Below are 27,625 nucleotides of genomic sequence, written 5' to 3' on the forward strand. Positions count from 1 at the left end.
CACTGCGCATGCGCACAGCTGGCAGACCAGTGGTGCCACGCTGACCTCGCGAAGTGGCTGGCGTATTGTAGCTATCGCTAAAAAACCGCGCGGGAAGTTCGAGCCTCTTGACGCGGCTCATCGGTCTGATCCTTTGGAAAAACAGGAATGCTGCCGTATAATTGCGCCAACCACGTCGGCTCATGTTCCTGATGGTAGCACGTCCATCTCTCGGTGATTTTATGGGGCTACCTAGATAGCCAACTCCTTACCCTTGGAGAGCAAAGCTTCCTCCGCAGGTGGTTGATGCCACACATCAAACTCAGGAAGGGTGCCGTGCCACTAGGGGCAAGATATTAATCTATGCATTTGCTACACTTTAGGCGAACCCTTTCTCTCAATTGCCCTGTAGGTTTTTACAGCTAATCTTGTTTGGCTTGTGAAGTCACAGGCCTGCGTCTCTCCTTGTTTATGTGAGAGCTCAAAGGACCATTGACTGCGCAGAATTCAATATGCTCTGTGGCCGGGGCTCCCGCGGGAGTTTATTTCATTTTCTTTCCTTCATAATGTATGAATGAAGTCCATAAGATCTGCTTGCACAAAGTTGTGATTTTTGATTTCGAGACTTTTTCCTCCTGTACCGCACTACCTCTGCATGCCCCGTGTCCTCTGTTTGCTCGACTCTTATTTGAATCCTTGTAAGCTACGTATTCGTGTTTTTCAATAAATTTTCTTTATCTCTTATTTTATTCCATTACGTAACCACGTCAGTTACCGCGGCAATCACTAGGTTACGATTTGCCATTATAACGCATTACCCAGGGTTACAAAACGCGAGAAGTAGTCTCACGCTCTAAAATCACGGGCATTGGTCCGGCAGATGGTGCCCAGAAAGCAACCATGGAGGCTGGTGGGCCTGGGAGGTCTCGTGACCTTACAATGTCCTCACAGCCTGCCAACCAGATTGTTAGCAAACTGCCTACCGTGGCAGGTGGTAGTTAAATTAACTATTGGTTGCTCGGAAAGAGCAACCTATAGCGCACAAGGCTCAAGAACATGGAAGCGCCTGCCATCGTAGGGCAGTGGTGGATCGCTTAACCGCCGCACCACTGCGCCAGGAGGAGTATGAGGACTACCAGGGGTCTGTGAATGTAAAGTAGAGAATGACCGCTTGCATATATGGGAAGTAATCCATTACGCTTTCGCGTTACCTGTCTCTTCAATTTTTTGTTTTGCCGAAACAGATGGCGCCTGGTTGCAGTTAAAAATTTGTAGCTGGCCATCAGTAACCGTCATAGATTCAGTACATGCTATGATTAACGCGACTAACTGATTGAAGCCCATGTTTATTCCACATTAGAATGCGCCGAAGGCGCTACGGTGGAAGGGAATGTTGTTAAGGAGAAGGGGTAAGGCTGCCTCCTTTTTATTAAAACTTCCTGGAGGCAGCTAAGTGGAGGCTGTGTGCCTCTCGAGAGCGTTGCGGAGCCGTTCGTCAACCAGCTACGCCTCAGAGTCATGGATGAACACGAGGAGTGCCCGCCAGAGCTCGATGGCACAATCTGGAGACGAGGTATCGGGGCAGGCCCAGGTCCAAATAGAAGAAGTCCACGGCTCCTGCTTAAACGTGGCCAGCACTCGAAGGCGAGGTGGTGTGTACAGAGGACATTCCCAGAACAGGTAGTTCATATTCGCACCGCAGTTGCACCTCGACCAGGAACCAGATACAGGTGGCATCCTGCCGTCCCAATGAAAACGGTCCACCAAGATAGGATTAAGAATGGTGCCTGTTTGAATCCGCCGCAGCAGGACCGATTCTCTTCGCGTGAATACCACCAGAGCAAGCGCAGGTATAGAGAGGGGGTTGCCCACAGCAGTGAGGAAGGCGGCGCAAAGTGGTTTCGTCACAGGCCTCTCCGCGATCAGATCTGCTACCTCAGGTGGGGTAGCGACGGAACGAGGAGTATCAGATGCGAGAGAGATCAGCGCGTGCTATACTCTATGAGCCTTCTCGTTTCCATGGATACCGAAGTGCGCGGAAAGTGCGAAGTGCGCATGTTACCGAATGGATGATTACATGCTGACCGCGTTCGCGAAGCAGGCATGCGTTATGCCTTATGTTCTGCATTATAGGGTCCATATAAAGAACGCTGGCGCATGCCCGGTAGGCAGCTTGAGAGTACGTGCACAGACGACGGTGAATGGGTTCAGTTTCAGAAGAAAGTGCGAAAGCCGACTGCAAATAGTCTAAAATGGCCATTAGTTTGGCTCAGCTACTAGACTGCGCTCCTGCCGATGTATGGAGGGGGGGGGGATCGGCCCTTATTCTCTGTTGTCTGGTCGTACCACGCAGTCGCATAGCAAGTGTGGCTGCTGCCGTCTGCAGGAAGTGCAGCGTCCGTGTACAGAACACGTTCAGTTGAGGGGAGTGAGCGCCGCGCCGCATTCGCAGATGCGCATCGATATGTAGTGGAAGTGGCTTCCCTTCAGTGAGTGGCGTGGTTTCCTGCTGTGGCGTCTTGCTCGGCAAAGTGGGAAATGTGTGTACATGGTGCCTGAGGATCCGCCTGCGTTTGTGCCGCGAAGTCGCGTTTGGTGCGTGTGCGTGCGCATGTCGAGGAGCTCTGAAGGGTCATTGAGCTTGCTGAAGCTCTTGAGCGCATCAAGGCGTGTGTACCCCGAAAGTCCTCTGACAATGTAACTGGCCTCATTAAGTAAGCGGTCAAGCGCGACACTCCGTACAGTTAACAGGATGATATGGCAGCCCGTACATGATGCGGCGACGAGAAAAAGTATTGTTGTGTTTAATGGCACGTAGGCAGCTATGGCCATCATGCGCCAAGCACAAGGTATAGAAAATTTTTCTGCAGAACTTTATAAAATTTGCAAAAAGTGATTGGTGGTGTAGACGGCCTAAAATGTTTGTTTTTCTACCTAGTGATGCCAAAGAAAAGACAAAGCTTTAACGAAAGTCGAGTAACCTCTGCAACTATCATTGCATGTGCAAGGACGTTGAGGCTCCCAACCAATCGAATAAAGACCACAGCCTTCTTCTCAGAAATGAGAAAACAGCTGAGGTGGGGTTAAAAATGTCTCTTCTTATAAATTACTCAATATTATCAGATCTACAATTTGTTGAAAACTGCTGTCTTTAAAAACATAAAAATATGTGAAATGTGAGCAAGTGCATCTTCACCTAAGAGTGGAATTTCACCTAAGGGTGAAATTGCCTGTGTTCAGTGTAAAAAACTTCAAAATACATTTTCCTCAGTGTTCCAAGTTTTCTACATGAAAATAAAACATGGTTTATGGTTAGCTCATCTTCGCATAATTCACATTTGGGCTTCTCTTATTTCGTCAGTAGGAAATTATGTGTTAGATGTGTGGGTGTTATACGGACACGGCAGATAATCACTTCCTTGAAACGCTCTCAGCGGGTGCAGGACTTCCATTCTCATAAAACTGGTTTTACAAAGTGTATATTGTAATTCGCTTCATTGTCCCAAGCGGACTGCCATTTTTTGCTTTTTTTACAATTTACCGAGTTCATGCAATCCCTAAAGAGAATATTTTCTTTTTTATTTGCTTGCCACGAGCCTTTGAAGCGCAGAGTTCTGCTCTCTCGTTGTGTCAATTCCGAGATGACTCGGCACCCAGCAAAGTTTTATATTTTTTCCTTGAGCTATGACTTTTGTTATGTTGTGTATGATGTCACCGTGCATCGGAGTGATTGCATTTGTTAGAGTGGAGAGCGGCAAGTAAACTGAGAGAGTGTGTGTAAATAATACTGTTTCTGAGGTTCTCATTCAGTATTTTTCTTGAACTATGACTTTTGTTATGTTGTGTATGATGCCACCGATCATCCTTCTCTTCATAAGCACATCATTTAATACTATACTTGCCAAATGTCTCATTGTTTGTACACCATGAAGTTACTTTGAATGGCACTGAGACAAAAGTAAAAAGAAAGGAAATCAGAGCTAATGCGACAGTGCAAAGCAGACGTTCAGAAGAAAAGCCGTGCGCGTTGTTGCGCTAATTAAGGATTGGTCGGCAGCGTTCTGAAGGTCACACGTTCCCCTATGAAATGGAAACGGCCAAAAACCATATTTATATTTGGCTATGAGGCCTTAGCATGCCTGAAATGTCATCATAACACGTAGGAATGTAAATTAACTATGCTTTATATAAACTGCTGCAATATACTGGAAATCGAAGCCATGACCCATGGGTTGCAAGTCAGATACGCTACCCCTAGGCCAAAGAGGCACTTTCGTTCTACTTGGTTAAGGAAAGAGTTCGAGTGTCTTCATGTGTTTCACGTGTTCTAGTGTGCCTGCTTAAGCATGCTAATGAGTATGTGTGATTAGAAAGAGGCGTTAATTACGAAAGATTGCAGCAAATAACCATTAACGCTGTGGCGTCATACCCTTAAGGGATAGCTTTAGCGTCACCCTATTTTTAGCACGTTGCCTACAAGGTCCATTCGGCGGTGCCAGTTTCCTAATTACTAATAATTTTGCGACGACTGAGTGTCACTGGGTCGGACGCGCCAAGGCAGAATGATAGCTTCGCCTTACGGCACTTGGACAAGACTTGTCGCAGTAGCGGAAATACTGATGTCCGAAACCACAAAATCCGCACCAGCGCTGGTAGCGCCAGTTTTAGACGTGTTCGCTATGCGTGCTTCTCATTCGAAACTTCCAGCATAGAGTTCGATTAACAACACACACATATACCTGATCAGATGTTTAGGGGAATCCACCAAGGTGGAGTATATTTGTAATAAGGGTGCATTACTCACTGGCATCCACCCATGCACAGCCATACGACTACAAAGAAAAGCTATACAGCGTTCTCAGGAACTTCGCGGTTGAAGAAAAATTCGTCCTGGTCCAGGGTACGAACCCGGGACCACAAATTAAGCGGAGAGTCACTCTATTACTGCCGTTTCGAGCATGTCGAATCCCCCCGTCCCCCTCTTTCGCTACCTCTTGCTCGCGCCTCCGCTTCGGTCCTTCCCCAGTGCTTCCTACTGCACCACTACTCCTGGCTGGCAGAAGTGATGACGGAGAAACGTTTCCTCCTGCTTACAACCTTAGCAGACAGGATGCCGAGCCACCGAGTTACAGCCAGCGTCTGCAGCTCAAGTCGCCGGATCTTATCGCACTCTTTTGTGGCATAAGAAGTTTTCGGAGCATACAATGCCTGGTCACATAGCATCTCCAAGCCGAGTGCCACAACTAGGCTTCCTGTAGACAAAAGCACACAAAACCAAAAAGCACGCATATAAAGAAGCATAAACGCAGCCAACTGTTCTCCAGTTTCTGTTTTGGCATGCTAGAAACACGATGCTATTCAACTACCCCACAATAACAATGATGCTTGCACTGCACGCCTGATTTTACAAATCTTACAATGATGATACAGCTCTCGACAAATCAGTCGCACGCTAACACAACTAAAATTCTAGCAGCGATGAGAAACTATAATTAATATGATTTAACTTTTAGAACGAGTACAAACTTTCCTTTCCTTTATTGATCCATCTTTTTCGACGTTCCCATCGTAGCGCTTCTTGACGTCATCCGGGAGTTTGCGCCATGTTTCGTCCGAGAAGTATGCAGGCTTCCAGCGATAGTATTCTCCGGTGGGCACTTCTGATAACAAAATCAATAGAAACGGAAGAGCATTGATAAATGTCGCACACGAGATTAAGTGTTTCCTTACATTGCAAAAAATACGCGCGCAATGCGGCCCTGATGATAAGCCGTGCCACTGCTTCCTGGCAGCTACAGCTTCTCAGTCAACAGTGAACCTATGCTGCTGCAGTGAAGCAGGGTAGAGTCCGAGCGGGAATCTCTATTGAATATCCAACCACATGCAGCCTTTCTCGCATGCAACACTCCTGTGCGCTTATATCGCTATGCATGACCCAATCCTTTAAAGGACACGAGCTCACATGACAGTTCCCGCAATGAAGACGACAGCAGCACGGTAAGGGGTTGTCTGAGGAGAAGAGGTTACGAACAAAGGAAAGCCGTTTTAATCGCGGGCACCTGCGTCTACCCTGTGGTAGTTTGACGGAGAAAAGTGTTGAAAATTGGAGCGCCACAATATCTGGGAAACTCAAAAACCATGCACACCTTAGGACGTATGTGCTGGTAACGCTTTCACCAGTCATCTTTCAAGTGGCTGCTGTCGACACACAAAAATGTGGAGCGTAAATGGCATCAACTGGATCTAACTGCAATGATGTAAATTTCAGACATAAAGTATACCTGCTGTGCACTGTTTACAGCTAAGGAAGCTCTTTTGATGCATGAAGTGTGCATTGTTATAAATCAACAGGCCTCGTGGAGAGAATAGTAATTCTAGACCTCACTCTTCTGAAAATTCGGACTTACACAGACGCTACAAAAGCCCCTGTACGGAGATTAAAAGCAGACCCCATGTGCTCTAAAATTTGGACAAAGGCTGCACCGGTAACGGCGCCACATCGCCACCATTACTTCTCCACCTGCTTGCTCGCTTCCGCGCCGGTTTCTGCTGCAATTCATCGTTTAGATTGAATACATTTCAAACCTAGCGCTCGCCTTATTCGGCTCGAGCGCCGATGCCCTAGCCCCGCCTGTAGGAACCAAGTGTAGTCTCTCACATATCTAATGTGTGGTGCATGTCCGTAGCATTCCTTATAAGCTCATGCCGAACACAACCAAGGGAGGAGACACGGAGAGGACAAGAGAAACAAGTGTCCCGCCTTTGCCACACGCCGCGAGCTACCGGTAGCAGCTTTTCCGGCAAGCAGACAAAGCGATGATGTCGATGATTACAATGGCTATTAATGTCAATAAATATCATGAAGATAACAGTACTGCTGGATCATGATGGCGTGTATTGATAGATGAGTGCTTGTGCAAAGGGGCTCAGAATGCGATTTCGCAGCGATAGCTCTTAGTGCCAATTCTCTCGTTTCGTGGCATGCAGATGTGTCCTCACAGCAAGACATATGAAATCATTTAAAGAGCGGCAATACTGTTAGAGGCGCGACAGGCGACATCAGGGTCGATATAAAGGCAAGCTTTAACTGCGCATCGTCTAATGTTATCGACATGCTTCCATGCTCCTCTTGTCCGAAACAATATATCGGGTAAACCGGGCAATCAATGAGCGCCAGAATAAATGTCGTCGAGCTGACAGCAAGGAGCCTACAGAAGGCAAAGGCTGAACAATTTATTCATCATCATCATCAGCCTGACTACACCCACTGCAGGGCAAAGGCATCTCCCACGTCTCTCCAATTAACCCTGCCCTTTCCCAGCTTCATCCACACTTTGCCTGCAAAATTCTTAAACTCATCCCTCCATCTAACCTTCTGCCGCCCCCTGCTACGCTTACTTTCTCTTCGAATCCACACCGTCATCCTTAAGGACCGGCGGTTATCTTGCCTGAACCGCGCCGTAAGAGAAGCGATAAAAGAGGGACTGCCAGCAAAAAAGAAGGGAGAGGTGCCGTAGTGGAGGGCTCCGGAATAATTACGACCACCTGGGATTGTTAACGGGAAAGGAGGGGCTGACAGAGGAAAGGAAGGAAAAGATTGGTAGTGAAGGGCTCCGGAATATTTTCGACAACCTGGAATCTAACGCGCACTGACATCGCGTTTGCCTCGCCGTGATGGCTCAGGGGTTAGGGCACTTGACTACTGATCCGGAGTTCCCAGGTCCGATCTCGACCGCGGCGGCCGCGTTTCGATGGAGGCAAGACGCAAGGCGCCCGTGTGCTGTGTGATTTCGGTGCACGAAAAGAAAGAGCACGCGTCTGTCGACTGGTTCCAACTGGGGCACTAGCACTGCTACAATAGTGCGGTCGAGCGGCTGGCAAGAAATCGAAGCAGCCACTGTGCAATACAGTTTAAGCGTCAGAGGCATCTCTGGGAGTCCAATGTGCGCTCATCCATACGGCAGTGCCATAATCACCACAGGCGAAAAACAGGATACGTTTCAACTGTTTTTTGTTCGCCTTACATACCTTCCAAGCGACACGAACAGATTAGTCGAGGAACAAATTTTGTTTCAGCTGTGGATGCCTGATTTCCGGTTTCACACGGATTATTAATGCGTTACTGCAAACGGAAAGGGCGAGCGATGTCCGTCATATAGTAAGTGGCAGGTGGCCCATCCGCCACATCGCTTAGCCCAGAAATTCTGTGCAAGCGCAGGTTTAAAGGATTGCACCTACGCACTTTCCGCCCTGGTGGTTTAGTGGATAGAGTGCCCGGCTAATGAGCCGGATTTCCCGGGTTCGAACCAGACCGCGGTGGCCACGTTTCGATGGAGGCGGGACGCAAAGGTGCCCGTGTGCTGTGCGATTTCGGTGCACGTCAAAGATACTCAGGTGGTCGTAATTATTCTGGAGACCTCTACTACGGCACCTCTTTCTTCCTTTGTTCTTTCACTCCGACTTTTATTCCTTCCCTTACGGCGCGGTTCCGGGGTCCACCGAGATATTCGAGACAATCACTGTGCCATTTCTTTTACTGAAAGACCAATTTTCAATTTTACCCACGCACTGATCCAACGTAGCATGCATGACGCGCAGGTGGAGGCGAGCGAGGCGTTCCTCGGCGAGCTACGCTCCCGGAAGCGCGTAGCCCTGGAGTTGTCGCTGTTCGGCTACGCCTACAGGCTACGCAACACTGGGAGCTACGAGCTGCGAGCCAGCGTCCGTGGACCCGCGCCCCCGAGACCGTTCATCGACGAGCGCGGGCTTCTCGTCTATTTCGAGGTGCTTATGTCACGTCTTTTCTACGCAGCCACCGATCCTGGTCGTCGCCTTGGCCACTGATCGCTTCTTCGCACGTTTCACAATACCACCGCAAATGGCACTTATCATCGATAGATATACAACTGAACCTCGTTTTAACGAAGTGGTTCTTCATAGCCCATATTGACCGCGCTCCCAAGGAGAATCGCCAGTGCTTAGTTGTATTCAATTTTTCGCTATAAACCGTTTCGTCATAACAAGGTTCGACTGTCACTTTCTAAAATGGCCGTAGAGGATCTGTGTCCAGGAGGGTTTCGTTTCGTCCGGTCTATAATTCGGCTAAGATGCGTGCGCAACGGTAGTTTTCCTTGCACTGTCAATTCTAGGGCTGATATAGCCTGCCTTATGGCAAAGTCACTTCTCTTCACTATGTAGAGAGCATAGGAGAGGTGAATATGTTAAAGCGTTGTCGTTGTTAACGCCGCCATGCTTGTTTAGCCATATTATCCGTGCGGTTGGAATTACCGTAGTTAGCGTGCTTACCGTACGGCGCGGTGCTAAACACTGTATTACCAGATGCAACCATAATAAACGTGCTACAGTTACACACACTCACGGCGCTTTTGCACAATGTCTATGCACACAAGATGCCGACTGACCACGTGCATGCGGTGCACGCGTGCGCAGATCTGCCTCGAATTCAGCTCCGACCTATCGGTGCCACTGTACAACAAGGGAGCCGACTGCAAGATCGCCGTCAACCGGGACAAAGGACAGTGGATTGGCTACGACAACAATGCCACCATTCTCAACAACGTCTGTGCGCGTATCCTATCTCGCAATGTTTCTGATTTGCGAAGCGTCGCACTCAATCTACTGCTTGCCTGTAAAACATATCCGTGAAGCACGCCTTGAAAATCAGGGCGGCGCATGCATCAGCACATTCCGGAGCGGTGGCTTGCACTCACGTCACAGGTAGTGGCCGCCGTGCTTGAGACCACGTGTACAGCGAAAACCTACACAATTCTTCCCTTATCGTCACCTGCATTCTGTAACCTATACCCCGTGCTCTTTACCCCTGTCTTGTTATTGTAGCATCTGAAGTTCCGCAACGCAGAATTACGGCCATAAAGCTTTCACGGACGTATGCTGGAGCAGCTGTTCAGGAGTGGAATTACCCTCACGCACTATTGCGATATGCTTAAGCTGGGTATAGACAAAGTTATGTTGTCACGTCGTCTCTCACATGACCAATGCATTGCTGACACGTTGATGCCACATCTCATAACTGAAAGCGCAAGTCACTGTGCTGCGTTCACGGCCTGAAGGTACGTTTCTGAGTTATACGAGCTTTAAAGTAAGTCCCAAACTCTATACTATCAGCCATGAAAAGAAGGAAGCTGAGGTGGAAACACAAATAAAACCAACATATTACCTCCTGGAGAGTAAATACAAGCGAGGTTGATTAAGATTTCAGCAAAAAGTTTTCGCACCTTCGAAATTAATAACAGGAGCCAGCATTGAGCTTCCCCTGGCTAGCAGCTTCTTACAGTGCTGTTTGTGGCTCAGTTGTCTTGTTTGCGTCTCATTTCATGCTACGAGGGACACTGCAGTGGAAGGCTCCATAAATTCAGGCACCCTGGGGTTCTTTAACGCGGCCCCCAGTCGCACAGCAGACGGTTTACAGCGAGAGCTGTCGGTAAAAAGACCACCAAAAAAATGGCGTCGTGCGCCGTCCACACCGTTAACCACTGCGGAAGAAAGAGAGGCACACCACCTTCCGCGCTCGAGGCGGCTGGCGAGACGCGCTTTGAAAGTTTGCGGGAGAGGAGAAACGGCGCGTCAAGAACAAGCACTTCAGAAGATAGAAGCGAGAAAGAGAGCGCTGTCGCCACTGCACGGGAGTAAAACAGACCGGAGACATTTCCAATCATTACAGTGACCGCAGTGGTGTGCTGTTCGTAGCGGAAGAACCGGTGTTAATGTGGAATGAGGTAAACGCACGGTACGATCGACAGCGCATTCAAAGCAGCTGTGGGGGTGTAAAAACACTTCATGACAAATGAAGGTCATGCACACGTTAAGTTGTACTAGTTACACACACCATTTAAAGAATTGCCGTTTACGCTGAGCTGCGAAAATTTGGACACCTAATCGTTATAAGCTGTGACAATGCGGGAACATAAGGACCTCACTGTGAGGTGCCATGCATGACTTTGCACCTGCCAGCCGTGGCATAAGACAAGGTTCTTCCAACAGCGGTCATCTTGCTGACTTTCTCACCTCTCCCCAGGAAAAGGAGAGGGTGATGCTCATTTCTGCACTGCCGTCTGCCAACAGTGGCATGCCGCAGCTGTCTCTTCTATGTTCTTGGCAGGTGGCTCTAGCATATGCTAAGCTGCCAGTTTTTACCTTGCTGGTCCCAAGGTGTGACACCATTGGCGAGTGCGGGGACATGGGACTCTTATGCTATCCATAAAAACGCTAAACGCAGCGGTAGCTAAACTTTGCACATGGCTAGTAAAACCACGTGCAAGCACCACATGCGTGAAACGGGCTAACAGCTGCCACAGAGTTTAGCGTTTCTCACCTTCATTTAAATGCGGTCGACACAGCTGGATTCAAAATCGCAACCTTGGGCTCAGCAGCCGAGGCCAAAGTGAGTGAGCCGTCTGACGGGTACGCCTTCCGGGTTTGTGGTGTTTACGCCTGCTAGGCAGTTAATGGTCGACAAATACCGCGCAGGTGCTGTTCGCCAAGCGAATCCTTATGGGCAGTATCGCCGTGGTGACCGTTGACATGGACGACTACAACGGCAACTGCGGCCAGCGCAATGTGCTGCTGGGACAGCTGCACAACGCGCTCAACGAACTGGACCGGCCCATCAAGAGGCTATCGGCGAACCTCAGCCCGTCTGAGTCAGCGTCGTCGTCAACGACCGCACCCGCCGCGGTGGCTCAGTGGTTAGGGCGCTCGACTACTGATCTGGAGTTCCCGGGTTCGAACCCGACCGCGGCGGCTGCGTTTTTATGGAGGAAAAACGCTAAGGCGCCCGTGAGCTGTGCGATGTCAGTGCACGTTAAAGATCCCCAGGTGGTCGAAATTATTCCGGAGCCCTCCACTACGGCACCTAATTCTTCCTTTCTTCTTTCACTCCCTCTCTTATCCCTCCCCTTACGTCGCGGTTCAGGTGTCCAACGATATATGAGACAGATACTGCGCCATTTCCTTTCCCCAAAAAACCAATTATTATTATTATTATCAACGACCGCCGCGTCCCAGAGGACTGCTGCTACGCCGAGCACCCAGATGATTCCGGTTAGGCCCAGAGGGCACATGACAATCGCTGGGTTCAGCGACCGCGAGAAGCGTTCACACTGCACAGGGATTCATTCAACTGCATAGGGCCTCGCTTACATCGTGGGCCAAGATTGAATAAATACCATGTGGATGTAAAATAAAAGTTTTACATTGAAGGCAAGATGCATGTCGGTCTTTGTAGTATGCTGGCGTGTTTGAATGTATCCAGAGACGATTCATACAGCAAAAGCTGTCTGAGCAGATGAACAACGAGATTTTACACCCGTGCACATTGTAATAACGAGTACTTTTCTTCACTGACGGCAGACGAGAAGGGTCTGCTAGCAGATGGGGGAAGGCTACTGGCCACTGCCTTTTTATGCGCCCAAAATAGACAGTCGGTTGTGAGGCAGATGTATTGGTGTACTCCAGACTGTTTTGACCATATGGGGTTTTGCAGTGTGCACGGAAATATAAGAATACAGGTGCTTTTAACGCGATAGCTTTAGGGAGTTCATGTGGCAGAACATTCGACGTCGGCATTGGCCACAGTAAGCGAAAAATCCCCAGAGAAGCAACTTAGAAGGTGGGTGGGTCCGCTAAGTCATGTCACCTTGTGGCGGCATCACAACATGCCCACAGGACTGTGCACAAACTGCCCACCGTGGCAATTATATTAATTATTGGTCGAGAGAGGCTGCTGAGAAGAGCAACCTGGATCGCACATATCCCACCAGTGGCAGCATCGGCCTTCACAGGTTAGTGGCGCATTGCGTAACCTCTGCCCTACTGCGCCAGGAGTGGTATGAGTACTCCCAGGGTTCTATGAATGCTAAGTACAGGATGCCCAGTTTTGTATATATGGGGCATTGATCCATTAGCTTGCGCATTATACCTTTATGGTGAGGCTTGAGTGCCCCCCGGTTTTTGAATATATTTTTGCCTCATTTGAAATATGGTTATTGCAGCTGGGATATAACTCTCAAACATTGCCGCAGTGGTCAGATAGTACAGCAACCAAAACCTATGATCATACATGAGAACCTTCAACAGTATTTATTATACTTGCAACAGAAGTTGCCATCGATACTCTGATGGCAGTATCATGTGCAGGTTGGTTTGCATCCGCCATGTTACAGCATGTTGCATCGCTTAGCATTTATGTGCACCACGCAGGAATGAACAGGAGCGCTATATGCACTGTTAACATGCGCAATGCTCAAAGTAGACAATGGACCAAGCACCATGTTCATGTTCCGAAATGAGATACCGTAAACAAGTCATTTTTCTCAAGGTTAATATTTCACACATTCAGGCAAACTCACGATACCGGAATATTTCGAGAGTGCTAAATTTTGGAAAGGATAAGTGAGAAGCTCCTTAGTGCTCCGTTTTACCACATTATTCACGGCAGCAATTTTTTGCAATGTGCTGTTTATGTGATTCTGGACAAAACGAGAAAATTAGGCATTCACAGAAATTAAAGGTGCACAATATAGGAATCTGAACTCGTCTTTTTATCACGGGAACTCTATCTACACATCCCGGGCATTCTTAGAAACTTTGATCGGATTAAGCGTCCCGGCTCCCCCCTTTTTTTGATCTTAACGCGCTAAGTAGGCGGAGTTAACCAACGCGTCGAGTGCCTTTGAGTGAGTACAGTGGCAGCTCACTTTCGCTTTTATTTAGTTTTTATGTTTTTGTGAATAAACAGTTTAAGTCACAGACAATATACCCGAAAATTAGGCCCGCGGAAATAAAGATACACGTGGACTCTGATTTACGTATCACTCCACCAATGCCAGAGAGACAAGCCGCCGCGGACTCGACGCGTTAGTTGACTCCTCCTCCCTACCGCGTTGAGTTCAAAAAAGGCGCGAGCCGGTACGTTAATTCCGATTTAATTAGGGTAATTGGAAGCACAGGACAATAAATAGAAGTTTCTAAGAATGCCCAGAACGTGTAGATAGAGTTCCCGTGGTAAAAAGCTGAGTTCAGATTCCTCTTCAGTGCAACTTTAAATCGTTTTACAACATAACAGAGGCGAATGGGGCAACTTGTCCCTAACGGTGCTAAGTAATCTCTGATCTTTATGATGATACTCATGGATAAAGCTTGAGTGTGCCCACCCACTCTCTCAGCACAGACAAGAGCCAGAACTTTTGCAAAATATTTTTATTCCCAATGCATGGCGAATGGCTGAACAGGCTTAAGCAATGACAGGGGACAAACCATCCTCCACACCACCGTTATCTTTGGTCAGCGCAGATTCATAAAGGTCTCTTAGAGGAACAGCCAGACTCTTAACCGAACAAACCAACACCACTATATGAAATAAGGGGCAAATACTTTACACAACAAACGTACATAGAAGACTGTTTCATGATTAACAAAAATATTGGTGTGCTCATAAAGTGCATAAAATATCACAAACACAACACAAAATGTTTGTATGGAGCCCATTTAGCTCATGTTCATTTCAGTGGCATGCAGCATAAGAGCAAAGCTGTCACCACTCGTGTATGTGGCATTCGTAGTTGCATGTCAGCCATAAGGTAAACCATCAGTAAAAGCTTCATCGCTCACTCTTTCAAAACTCCTTGCAAGGCTGGAAACCTTCCTCACAACCAATTCATTCCCTGTCTCCTACTCCCAAGCCTGAGTTACCACAGCTCGGACTCCTTGTCGGCTGAAGGCACTTCGAGCACGCATGGAGAGTCCGTCAGCCTTGCTACCCGCTCCCCTTCAACCACATCCCCAATGATCCACGCTGGGTATCCCTCCTGCTGCTCACTTTCTTAGCATTATGCTTTGGCATTCTCCTTTGGAAGGCACATCAGCAGACCACTCGAGAAAGGGAAAATGCAATTCACTAATGCCATACATTTCAACGGTATAAACTGTCACTGCAACAAACGAAATAAACTTGAAATAAAATTGCCGCTGTTTTGCCGCAATTCCTCTATTGCTGCTAAATTGCTGCAATTCCTGTGTTATGATGATAAATATATTATTATTGCACTCCACTCCTTCTCTACCGCCACAGGGGCCTTTTAGTTATTGAAATAAATAAATAAATAAATAAATTCTATATCCTAATATATTGGCAAGAGGATTTGAGAAAACACCCAAAATGATGCTTTAACACGTTCATTGCATCTTGGGTGACCGGTGGGTGATCCAAGATACTGAATCGCACGATGAATCCGTCGCTATGCTCTGATTTATCAAAGAGCCTGTGGAAAGGACACACGCCACGTCGCTGTAGCCATTTATTGGCGTTTCCAGGAAGTAAAAAAATTGCCAAGTAAAAAAAAGTTTGCAACAATAGCACTAAGGGCAGCGTTATCTGTGTGAAGACAAGAAATTTTCTCTATGTGAAGCCTCAAGAAGTGCCAAAGACCTCCCTACTCTGCCCTCCACAAGAACCATGCATCCATCACCAACCCGCCTGCCTCCACACACCAGAAGCCCATGCAGCAGCAGAGCAAAAAAGCAACAGTAAAATCAAATCCAAAGACACAGTGGGAAAGTCAGCTGCCCTCCAGAAGCATCGCGAACCGGCCACAGCCTCACCATGCCCCCTAGCTAGGGGGCTGCCAACCTAGACACCTTCAAGAAAAATTCTGTTGCCGGTGCAAAGCATCAAGGCAATCACTCTAGTGTTCCACCGATGGCGTTCTTCTCCCGCTCGAACGCGAGCAAAAGCACCTCGCGGAAAGACGGGTAGACAACGATCTCCTTGAGGCGCTCCAGCGCCCAGCGGCTCCCGGTGACCATTAGCTGGAGAAACCACTCGTCCATACGGTCCGTCTTGAGGTCACACTGGATGTCCTCAACGCCGGACCAGTCCATCAAGATCTTCTTGATGATGTCCTCGTAGCGGCGCAGGATTTCGAAGAATTCTTCGTCTTCCCGGTTGATGTAAATCCTGGGGACAGCCAACAGGTTGACAGACTACTATTAACGCATTTCAGGATACTGCGGTGAATACAAATATCGATGCACTGCGAGTAAGGGTGCTTTAAAAAAGCTGTAAATTCGCAGGTTGGATTTGCGTAACATGCAGTGGCTGTTTCTGTTAACTTCCTCAATAAATGGCACTGAGACGGCGTATGCCGATTTTATAGCACTTCTCCAAGCATGCAGGTAACGTACACACGTAACAAATGGCAGTCACAAAGCCTGCCAATTGGGGCTCATGGCACGGTTCGTTAGCGTTTCCTTAGAAAACACCTCAAGGAAAGCATGAAAGCAAGGCATTGAGGAGGGTAATGAATATAGACGATTATCGCCGATTGATGCAATATCTGATGACTGTGCGGTGTATTCCCAAGCAACAAGGCCTCACCAATTGGCCTACATCTTTGCTCTCCTTAGACTCCTTGTGAACTGCGTAAGCATGTAGCGGTGCGCACGGAAAAATGTTCACAGACTCACGGACGTCTTTCCTGTGTCAGTGGTGTTCTACGTTAAGTTTCCGTAGAACATGAGCACAACGTAAGCCCTCAACAAAGGTGACGCGAATGTTTAACGACCAATTCCGGGTTTGAGTCAATAGGAGAGAGGAGCATTACTGGTACAGAATTCCCAGCAGTACCCTTGCTCAAAACAGGAATCGATACCTCCGCTGCTGCCTGGAAATCTTTAGAAGCTGTCTGCTACGTATTTTGATTGTTCTCCCCTTTAAAGGGTAACAGAAAAAATTCTGTCAGTTTCTTTGCCTTGAAAGAGGTCCGCAGGCCTAGTAATCATGACAGTGAGCTCGACCCACCGCTGCACAGAGACAATAATTATTTGCAAATAATTTTGTACAGGCAGTTTTAATCTCCATCTGAGGCTTAAGTGCGCCTCGATGTCAGGATTGCCTGGCCAACCCGGACATATGCATACCTGATGATGTCGGCGACACCGGAAAGCACCAAACACTGGTTGTTCACAGGTTTCACAGGCGAGTTCGGTAACGTCACAGCGTTAAGGGCAAATGCACCTTGACGTCACTGGATTCATTCAGTTCTTCAAACGACGTCACTCCTGTTTAGAAGAAAGGTGTGAAATATACCTGATCAGCTCTGTGGAGGGGCACCCCTCGGGTGCCCTGCGCAGGTAGGCAAGGTTGCCGGACATGGAAAGTCGGTTGAGCGTGATCAGGGCCAGGTGTCCCAGCCGGTAGCGGCGCCGGCACTCCTTGGAGATCACCTCCCCGTCGCTTCCGCCCTGGAAGATCTTGAGGCACCATGCGCACGCAAAGCGCAGGCACAGGATCACCAGCTTGTGCGGCGGCATGTCCCTCGAGATGGAGCGGGACACCTGTGATGGGAGGTGAATAGTGAGCCTCCACCGATAACTCCCCCACGCTGAGGATGGCACACAATATTTAAGTGCATTTATCTACGAATACGTTTTTCTTGGTAGAGCGATGACATTCGCTTACTGTGTTACCACATAGAGTCGCCTTCACTTCATACTGGGAGCGTGCGAAATGTCTTGAAGGAGCATGTAAATACCCTCTCAGCCTACTTAAGCTCTCGGGATTTTCACAAAATAAACCTCAATCCAGGTTACGTGCCCAATCGTGCACATTTCCCGGTTGTTTGAAAAAAAGCCGAACATAAGGCAGGAGAAATCGTCAGTGTAGAATGACTGCTCGTTATTACTCAGTTATGACAGCGGAGACGTACTATCCCAGTCGTGATCGTACCAGCCGATTGTCTAATGCAGGTGCGTCTACTTTACCGCTGGCCAAGTGCAGCTCATCCGGTACATGCGCAGTACATGGGTGCTATGTTAAAACGTTATATTCATACCACACAACACAAATTGGCGCCTATACCGAGTTACAAGGTCGTCATCATCATCCTGGTAGACCATCGACGCAGCTGTGATATCAGAACACGAAACAAAATGCCACCACTTCGCAAGCTTCCCATACAACAGCACATGGCGCCTCCTTTCAAAGCTGCCACATGTAGCTGTATGCTACGTTTATGTTTAAAAAACAGACTGAGTTTTGTTCAAACAGGCGAACCACATTGCTGCCTCTACCCCGCTTCTTACGGCCGTTGGATGGCGAACTCTAGCCAGCAAACGGCGATGCAGAAAAGAGCCTTATGCACGAAGCACATAAAGGAGCCAAGCCCTCTAGCTTGTAGGTCTACTCTTTGGTCTCGTAGCCCAGGAAATCCACCCAACGCAGCTTTTTTGCTGGCATCACGCACCTTAAAACAGGCCTCGCGCATGATACTCTTGTAGACGCCCAACTCCTCTGTGTTCTTGACAAAGAGAAACTCGCGACTGGAGTCGATCCATTCGTACATGAGCCTGAGCAGGTTGGTCAGCACCTGCGTGTCGCCGTGCTGTGTGCCGTCCTGGTCGCCGCCACCAGGGTGCGGCAGGCCAAGCAGCAGCGCCCCGAGTCGTTGGCAGAAGCTGTTGCGCGATGCCGGCACAGGGAGGCAAGAGGACGTGTTGACCACGATGCGCATGAGCACATCGTACACCACCCAGGGGAAGCTCTGGATGCCACCTTCGGAGGACTGAAGCTCGTACGTCACCTGCTCCCCGACACAGCATAATACATTTACAATGTGTCTTCCACAAGGTGTTAGCCTTAAACTAGTCGCCGTAAGGTGTTCAGTATGCAGTCGCGTCGAACGAAACACGCCGAAGCAAGACCATGGACCTTTGGCAAAACATGCATCGCAGTGAAATATCTTCAAAAAACGCTGAAAATTTTGCGGAGACACTGCACCTCCACCTTTAAAGGCGTGATGTGACATCGGCTCCTTTTGCACACGCAGACACGCACACTCAACCGCAAATGAAAGTTAATTTGTAATACAGATATATCTCCTATCTTGCATTGTGACACCGCCCGCAAGCTTAACACGATTTATCGAGCGTGTCTCTTCGAGTGACATCAGCACCGTTAACGACGATAGAGACGGCAGGCCATCCTATGGCCACCCGTTATCGTCAGCCGCTGCAAACACACTGTGCAACATGGTCTCAGACATAACGGCCAACGCTCCGTGGCACTGGGGTCAGTCCTCCAAGCCACATGCTTCACCATCCGCGTTAAATCTGCGGGTGCTGGTATTCCTCCCTGAGATGTTATTTCGGCCATTAAGTTCTACATATGGCTAAATAACAAAGCGAAGGACAAAGAAAGTGAAACGACTACAACACCGTTGTCAAGATTATAAAGCGGCAGCCTTTATCGTTGCGTTCATGAGCCATATCTTTTTTCGGCTCGTTTGTTCGAATGACCAGCTTCCCTCCATATGCACTGACGATAGCACAGCTGAATACCAGATTGAAAGCGCAGTACGCCTCACCTGGTACCAGGCGGAGGCCTTAAGCTTCTCGTGAGCCTCGTCGAGCTGCTCAGAGAAAAACTCCTCGCGCGTTCGGCGCACCACATGCTCGACCTGGCTCTCGAGCACCATGGCCATGTCCGTAGGGTCGTTCTCCTTCATATATTTGCTGAGCTTGGACACAGCCCCGGAGAAAGCCTCGCTTTCGGTTTCGATCCGGTACGACTTCAGCAGTGCCCGAATCTTCTTTGCATACCTGGAGCAATGAAAAAGGATGAAGCACTGTCACTGAACTGTGATTTGTGACTGGAAACGAGGAGGAAGAAGTTTGCTTGGCTGATGTGTTTTGCTGGCAGCTGCTGTTCTCTGGTTCTCCTGGTGGTTCCGGCTTGTTCATCATTGGTGAGCCCGCACTATGTGAGGGGGTTTTGGCCAAGGTGTAGGTTAAGGCACAGTTCATGTGAATCTGAAGGTGCGTTTTGCTGAAAGATGCCGTTGACCTCCCCAGGTGAAAGGTTGGCAGCTTGGTTTGCCAGCTTGCCAGCCCAAAGCCTGCCGCTTGAGTCCTTCCAAAAAATGGCATTGATGCAATTCCCGTGGTTCTCGTCCCAATCGGTGAGGGTGCAAACAAAATGAAAACCCCCAAACTAAGTCAACAGGAGCTAAGACCATTGACAGTCCATTATCTGCAGATCTCTGAAATGCGTCAATTTGGCCATTCAGGCATTGTGTGCAAGCCCTCAGGCGCCTATTGTGTTGCTAACTTGCTTTAGTGCAAAATTTCCAGCTCATTGCCGGTGAAAGCATTCATTCCTGAACAGCTTGCATGTTTCAAAGGTATCGTACGTGGTGTTGACCCAGCACCATTTCTTCACGAAATTCTAGAAGAATTTCCGGATGCAGGACTTGGGGTTCCTTCAGTCTACCGCTGTAGTAGAGAGGCAAATGGCTCACGTCTTGCTGCTGAATCTGTAATAACAACTTTTGCTGGCTCTTCCTGCCCTTCTGAACTAAAATCTGGCCAATTGTTTACCTTGTGGACCCACTAGAACCCCGCACTCTTCAATGCATCAACTGCTCTCGGTTCGGGCATAGCGGCAAAGCATTCAAGTCGGAGACCCCTTGCCGTTTATATGGAGAAGGTCATTCTGCTGATAACTGCACCTCAGAGCAGCCTCACTGCATCTGCAGCAACATTCACTCAGCTGATGATGCCAATTGCGCAAGACGTAGTGAAGAGCGCAGCTTGTTGGACATTATCAAAGAGAACCGGTGCTCTAGAGTCGATGCCTACGCTGCTCTTAACAGGAAAGTCTCATACGTTAGTCATGTGCGCGCTTCTGTTGGGGAGATTGAGTCCAACTTGACTGCCTCAACTGTGACCACAGTGTAAAAAGCCCTAAATGATGTGGTTGAGCGAATGCTGAACACATTTTCTGAGGCGGTGGCTCAGTTTGTTGTAGTTCAATCTGTGTCACCATCAACAACCGTCCTTTCAGCAACGTCTGCATCTGTTTCAGCTTGTGCAGGACCACTCAAAATCACCTCCTGATGCACCTCAGGTCCCACCTAACATCTCTGTTCCTAGCAGTGCATGTCGCACTGACACCTGCACACAGATGTCGAAATGTCGTGCCCTACGCTCAAGCGCCTTCCTTCCTCGTCACTAATTCTAGTTCTCCACAGATGAAAGCTAAAAAAGGACCACCCAAACTTCTTCCCCATGTTTACATCCTTAAAGAGACGGTTTCTACCTCTTCAATTGGTCAATAATCATGGCAGGTATTAAAGTGTTAAAATGGAATTGCCGATCCGTATTGTCTTCTCTTCCAGATCTAGAAATACTTATTCACAAACATAAACCTGATATATTGTGCTTCTACAAGAAACTTGGTTATCATCTTGTAAATCGTTTTAAATGAGGAACTTTCGAGTTTTCAGGTCAGATCGAAATGTTGGCAGGGGAGACGGATTGGTAACCATGCTATATAAACATTTGTGTCATCAGGCATCTATCTCTAAGAAAATTCTCCCTGACTGTGACCTTCTAGCGATCAAAATTTTATTTCCGCATTGCGTCGATATTACAATTGCTAACCTCTATTTTCCTTTAGGTGCACAGAGGACAGACTCTTTAGACAGCTTGGTGACAGGCACAAGCAGTGCAGCCATCGCAGGGGATTTTAACTCTCACCATGGTGACTGGGAAGTCGTACTGATTCCTGTGGCAAGCTTCTCTGGTCGTGGCTGTCTGCAAATTCTGTACGCTGCTGCAATTCTAGAGAAATAACCTTTATGCGAGGGGTTTCTCGCTCTACCATTGACTTAACAGTATCAGCAGGTAGGCTAGAGGTGACTGACTGGTCGACAGAGGATTCGGGTACATCTAGTGATCACCTTCCTATAACATTCACTATCCAGTTATCTCCGCTCAAAGCTAGTTGTGTAACCCATAAAATTGTCAACCACCATATCTATAAAAATCTGACGTCTTCCTCATTTAACTCTATAGTACAAGCTGGGAAGACAGAGCTCAGCAGACGGTTTCATTTTTGTAAAATGCAGTAGACCTCTCAATATTCGCTGTACCCACAGCAGTCTCTAATAAACAGCCGTCTCCTTGGTGGACAGAAGAAAGTGAGAAGGCCTATCGTCGCAGAAAAGGGGCCTGGCACCGGCTATTCTGCAACCAGAGTCCAGCTAACTGGTTTAGTTACAAATTCTTCTCAGCATCTTTCAAAAGAACAACTGCAAAAGCCAAGGAGGAACATAACCAAAATTTAAACACATAACTTTCAAATCCTCGCAATCGGAAGGCCCTGTATAGATTCATGGCGCATAACAAGAGTTCAGCAGTATCTCTCCTCACTAGTTCAACAGTGTTATCACCACAAAGGCTCAGGAAACCGTGGAGCGTATTGCTCAGGGATTGCCATTACGCTTCCAGATGCAGAGAAACGTCCCTTTGTGCACAATCTCACCATCTTCGGATTATACCGAGGTTGATGCATCAGAGCTCCTCTCAGTCCTGGCAATGTTGCATCCTGCAGGTCCTTGACCAGATGGTGTCACTGTTGGTACGATTAAAATTTTACCCCAAGATTTTACAAGCGACCTCTTAGATATGGTCAATGCTTCGTTGGAAAATGCATCGATTCCAAACATTTCGAAGACAGCGGAAATGATTTTATTCATGAAACATGCAGGAAAAGGATACGTCTTAGATAATGTTTGGCCAATTGAGCTGACTTCAAACTTAGTCAAATTATTAGAAGGAACAGTGCACAGTCACTTCACAAAACATATTCATGACGTCAATGGTCTCAGCTCAGCCCAGATTGGCTTTCGCCGCGGATGCTCTATATGGTCCGCACATGTGGATCTAGAGAGCAGAATTCGGCTTTCGCTACACAGAAGGGAAGTTTCAGCTTTGGGCACTCTTGATGTAGCACAGGTCTATGACAGCGTAGAACATACTTTTTTGCTTAACAGACTTGCTCAGTAACAACCTCCAACCTACATTTATGCGTGCATATCTGAATTTCTCAAGGACATATACCTTTATTGCACTGAGTGAACCCTATGTTCTAATACATATTATCAATGAAGAGGTTTTCCGCAAAGATCGGTGCTATCCCCGCTGCGTTTTAATATTTTGCTCAGTGGCATCAACATTCGTCCTGATATAATTCGTCCATTCGTCCTGATCTGTGATGTATGCAGATCACATAGCTTTTTTCGCCTCGTCCAGGGATATTCATTTGCTTTACCAGATTCTGCAGGGATATTTGGATGCTCTTAGAGTATGGTTGCAGGGTAATAATTTAACCCTGAATGTAGACAAATGCAGCGTTTTGGTATTTCCTCCAGACACGCCTTTGCACATTTCATTAGTCCATCACTCTAACCTGATTCCACAAGTGGAATCCGTAAAATATCTAGGTGTTACTGATCACCCTGCATTAGATTGGAGCCTTCTTAAAGGATAACGCGCTCCAGGCCGGCTGACAAGAATCGCCAATAAAAAGTTTGGGATGCGCCGCGAAACATTATTGTTACTATACAAAGCCTATGTAAGACCTATACTTGAATTTGGTTGCATTCTGTTCTCTGGTAGCGCAAACTACAAGATTCAATCCTTAATATTACTAGAAAGGCGAGCTCTACGTCTCTGCCTTGGCCTCCCAAAATAATTTTCAAACGCCCTGCTTTATCTGGAAGCTCATATCCCTGATCTAAATTCCCGCTTTCAAATATTCACGGTGCGAGCCTTCCTCAAGTCGATGGACCCGGTGACTAATGTCAGCACTCCTATTTTTGTGTCTCAGCCGGCCGTATTCTTTTCTCATCATTGGCCACGATATCAAATGCCACAAATTATGTTAGTACAGAACTTTTTAACACCGATTGCTGTTGATCGCAGTTCTTTCCAGTGGGTTGACGACACGCCGGCAGCTGTGGAATTCCATTTTGACCACATCTTCCCATCTCATGCAAAACACATTCCAGCAAACATTTTAAATGGTCTTCTCTCTGATCACATAGAGGAATACCCCTATCATACGGTGCTTTCAACCGACGCCTCCGTCAACTGCCAAAAAGCTGCAGTTGCCATCTTTTCACAGCTTCTGGCATGGAACTATTCTGCCCGCATCCCAGATTATATTCCTATATTCTTTGTGGAATTTTTGGCTCTTGGAATGAGCCTGCACAAAATTCCATGTCATGTGTCTGACGTTAATATCCTCGCTGATTGTTTGTCAGTTTGTCTCCCTTGAAACTTCAAAAAAGATTTTTTGAGCCATTTCCTGCGATTTTTGTCACATGCACGTTGAAGGATGTCCGTTTTGTCTGGGTCCTTGGCCATACAGGTATTCATTCAAATGAGGTGGCTGATTACGTAGCAAGGTCGGCTCCTGACGGCTCATTGACACTTATATGCCCCGAATGTCAGCCTGCTGGCGATTTCCAGGTTTCAGTGGTTCCAACACATATCAGCCAGGTTACGTGATCCCCTACTAAATAACACTAATTATCAGCACTTAGCATATAATTAGAAAGTCCGTTCATGTAAAACCAGGCTGTGTAAGTAAATATGACGCAGTTGCGGTGCAGGATTCCCAATTTGAATTTATATCTATGCAGGTGTGGGTTGACACCGAAAAACCCATGTGACTAATGCGGGGAGGTTGAATCTGTTTAGACCATTTTCTCCTCTACTGTACAAAGTTCACACTTCAGAGAAAGATTTACCTGGAGGTCCCTCTCTCCAGGTTAGGGCTCCCATTATCTCTGCCAAAGTTATTATCGTTTGGTGCGAGCGCCAAAAGATTTGCATTGGGTTCAATTTTTGGGATTCTCCATGAATAGATAATTGCAACTGGTAGGTTGATTTGCTAATTCTTTTAATATTATTCGAGCTCTTCTTTTTCTCACCAAAATACTGTGTTATTTAACTTTAAATATTCTTCCGTCAATTTGATTCATACATTTTTCAAAATACATGCTTGGTGCTAAAATTTTGTCGTAATCTCCCGTGGAAATTTCTTTGTTTATGCCACTACACCTTGGCCAATCCCCCCCCCCCCCCCGCGTGGGTATGTGCCATGTTTACTGAGGTAAAGAAGAACTGTGAAGGTGAAGCAGGCCACTAAAAAGGATGAGGTACTAGCACTGAACTATGAAGCTGACACAAACGAAATATGATGGTGTACTGTCAATGAACTGTGCAGGTGGTGCAAGTAATGGAAAATGGAAGCAACCGAAAACGATAAGGTACTGTCACTTAACTGTACAAGTGATGCGAGCAAGCACGGGAATTTTTAACAAACGGTCCTAGTTCGGACGGCTGCAACCATGTGGAGATAAAAAATAAAAATGAGCAAGGAAATTTTGGTCGTTCGGTGCATCCCATTATTTTTCTACGGCTGTCGCAAATAGTTGGCATGAGCGCAGGAAGCATTTTTGCAGGTCAGAGTTTGCAGCCAGAAGAAAGAGTCGGCCACGATAATAACTATGTTCGAGCAGAATCTCTCAGGACTCTCCAGTTTTCACAATATTACAAGCTTAATATATTCCCATTGAGTTACGCCGTGTTTCCTGCCGGGGGATAAAAGAGGGCGCTAATTGTTGAATGCCTAAGACCTTCAACATGTTGCAAGAAGCTGTGTACTCTCCATGGTATATAAAGTTGTCATTATGAAAATATTCAGCACCCTTCGTTGAAGCAGTTGTGGTAAGGTCAGTATGAAGCTGCTGGTGCCTTCTATTATAGAGACTTGGCATTACCGTAGAGACTGTTAAATAACAAAACCTTGTCAATGAAATAGAACTGTGAGCACTAAATAGGGGTAATATTTCCCCACGTGCTATTTTAATTCCTTACAGGCCTCGCTAGTGCAAAAACAGATTATTCACAACCCATGGCTCCAAAGCAGTCTGTGCTTCAACTAACTGAGAGAGGCCTAATACGACAAGTGATTTCCATGGTTTTATGACCGCATTTTTACCCCACAGTAGTCAGAGCACATTGGCCTAATAAGATAAAGGGTGCAATTTCAGCCATCTCCTTTAGTGCAACACACTTCGTATAGTGTAATGTTCAGAGGCATTAAAGCGTACCGCTTATAGGCGGACGTGGCTTCTTTCAGGAACTGTTCTCTTCCCTCGAGCAGCAGTCGGGGGTCCGGAAGGCTCTCTTCCACCACTTCAAGGCCCTCGGTGCTCAGTTCAACCTGTTCATCGGAACCACACAAGGATGACACAACAGTGTGTTGCGCGCATTCAGCACATCAAGACTAAACAATGCAAACAGCATCCGTGAACGTACAATCGGGGACAAAAATTAACTGGCCTTCTTTTTCAAGTTCACCACCATGCCACATTGCATGCGAGCGCGCATGACTGCGCACTGGCGGTGTCGATCCTCGGCGCGAGGGACAGGCCAGTTACTTTGGTCCCCGATAGTCGAGGAGCACTGGTCCTGAGACCTCATAACTACTGCTAGATGCGACAAGTGACAAGATTTTCCCCGTGATAATACTGAACGGTAGTCGGTAGAGAGCAACCGAGGGCATGTTAAACAAGTCAAAACGCTTCTACCTAGCAACACTGGCATGTAGTATACAAGCTCATTAATTGCACCCTGATGGTTGGTGCTCCAGCAATGACACACAGAACGAAAAACCCAAACAGGCCGCCAGAGTTCAACGGACTTCTTGAGCATCTCGAATACAAACAAACGCTACAGTTCTACTCGTCACTGTCGATGAACAAAATGTACAAAGTACATCGCCAGAAGCAGCCATGGGGTATATCTCGAATATACTATGTGCTATGTACATAGAGCAACGTATTCAGTTCCGACCGTCAAATATATTGCTAAATATCATGTAATAAGCACGGCCGCAACAAATTAGTTGCTTATGCAATGATCGACATGCGATCATTCATGAAAACATATAACCTTCATGTCAGAAGCTTCACGGCTCTGTCATAGTTGATGATGTTATAAATTGAACCTGCGTAAAGACCGACAGGTTCATGCAAGAGCTCCAGTGGCCCTAAGCTACAGGTTGATGCAACGTTGCTCATGTGTTTTCAACCTGGGATCTTGCAGATTCCAGCTTTGAAGCAAACATCGACACTTTCAGAAGTCCTGTCGCTCATTTGAAAACGAGAAACCTAAACATCTTGGAACAGTCACAGATGAGGCCCTGAGATCTAAAACCTGAGTGAGTAGTCAGGGAGTAAAGGCAGCGCCAAACAACACAAGCCAGGAGCAAGCACGAGTTTCGGAAGAGACGTGTGCATTATGAACTGCACTATCCTCGCAAGCAGAGGTTTTTGCTTAATTCCGCCGTTTTCGCCATAAGAGTAACTGCAGTCGCCTGAGCCACAAGTTGGCAAACGCGGAAGTATACCTTTTTGCAATTTCGGTAGAGCTGCCCGAGAACCTTGCGCGAACAGTAGGTGTTCTTCGTGTCCAGCTTCTCCATGAAGTCCGGGTACATGGGTGGCTTCTCAGAGTTCTGAAAGCCCTTGAGGTCACCGCACTTGGCGAAGTCAAGATTGACGGCACATTTGCGTGCCAGTTCGCGGCAGCGGTGCGAGTTGATGCCGCTGTCCAGTATATCAGCCCAGACGAGGTGCGCGTTGGCAATCAGGCCGATCTTGTCACCCTTGATGTACTGGCAAAAGAAGTCCACCATGTCCTGGACCTGTGGCCACCGTAAACGAATGGCAAGTTCTCTCGTGAGATGGAGGAT

At 47.5% G+C, this 27,625-nt stretch overlaps 1 protein-coding gene and 1 pseudogene across 1 annotated transcript in view; both read right to left on the reverse strand.

The window, feature by feature from the left end:
- Positions 1-1,428: 1,428 nt before the first annotated feature.
- LOC144129370 (uncharacterized) lies at positions 1,429-7,402 on the reverse strand (annotated as a pseudogene).
- An 8,210-nt stretch (positions 7,403-15,612) lies between these two features.
- Positions 15,613-27,625, reverse strand: part of LOC144129423 (uncharacterized) — a 30,762-nt gene continuing 18,749 nt past the window's right edge. Inside the window, exons 15-20 of the mRNA XM_077663611.1 lie at positions 27,281-27,577; positions 25,980-26,092; positions 19,380-19,614; positions 18,261-18,596; positions 17,105-17,352; positions 15,613-15,973 (exon numbers count right to left, since the gene is read on the reverse strand). Of these exons, the coding sequence (XP_077519737.1) occupies positions 15,697-15,973; positions 17,105-17,352; positions 18,261-18,596; positions 19,380-19,614; positions 25,980-26,092; positions 27,281-27,577 (1,506 nt within the window). The 3' untranslated portion in view covers positions 15,613-15,696. The remainder of the gene's footprint in view (positions 15,974-17,104; positions 17,353-18,260; positions 18,597-19,379; positions 19,615-25,979; positions 26,093-27,280; positions 27,578-27,625) is intronic.

Source organism: Amblyomma americanum, chromosome 1 (genome assembly GCF_052857255.1).
Source record: "Amblyomma americanum isolate KBUSLIRL-KWMA chromosome 1, ASM5285725v1, whole genome shotgun sequence".
Taxonomy (NCBI): Eukaryota; Metazoa; Arthropoda; class Arachnida; order Ixodida; family Ixodidae; genus Amblyomma; species Amblyomma americanum.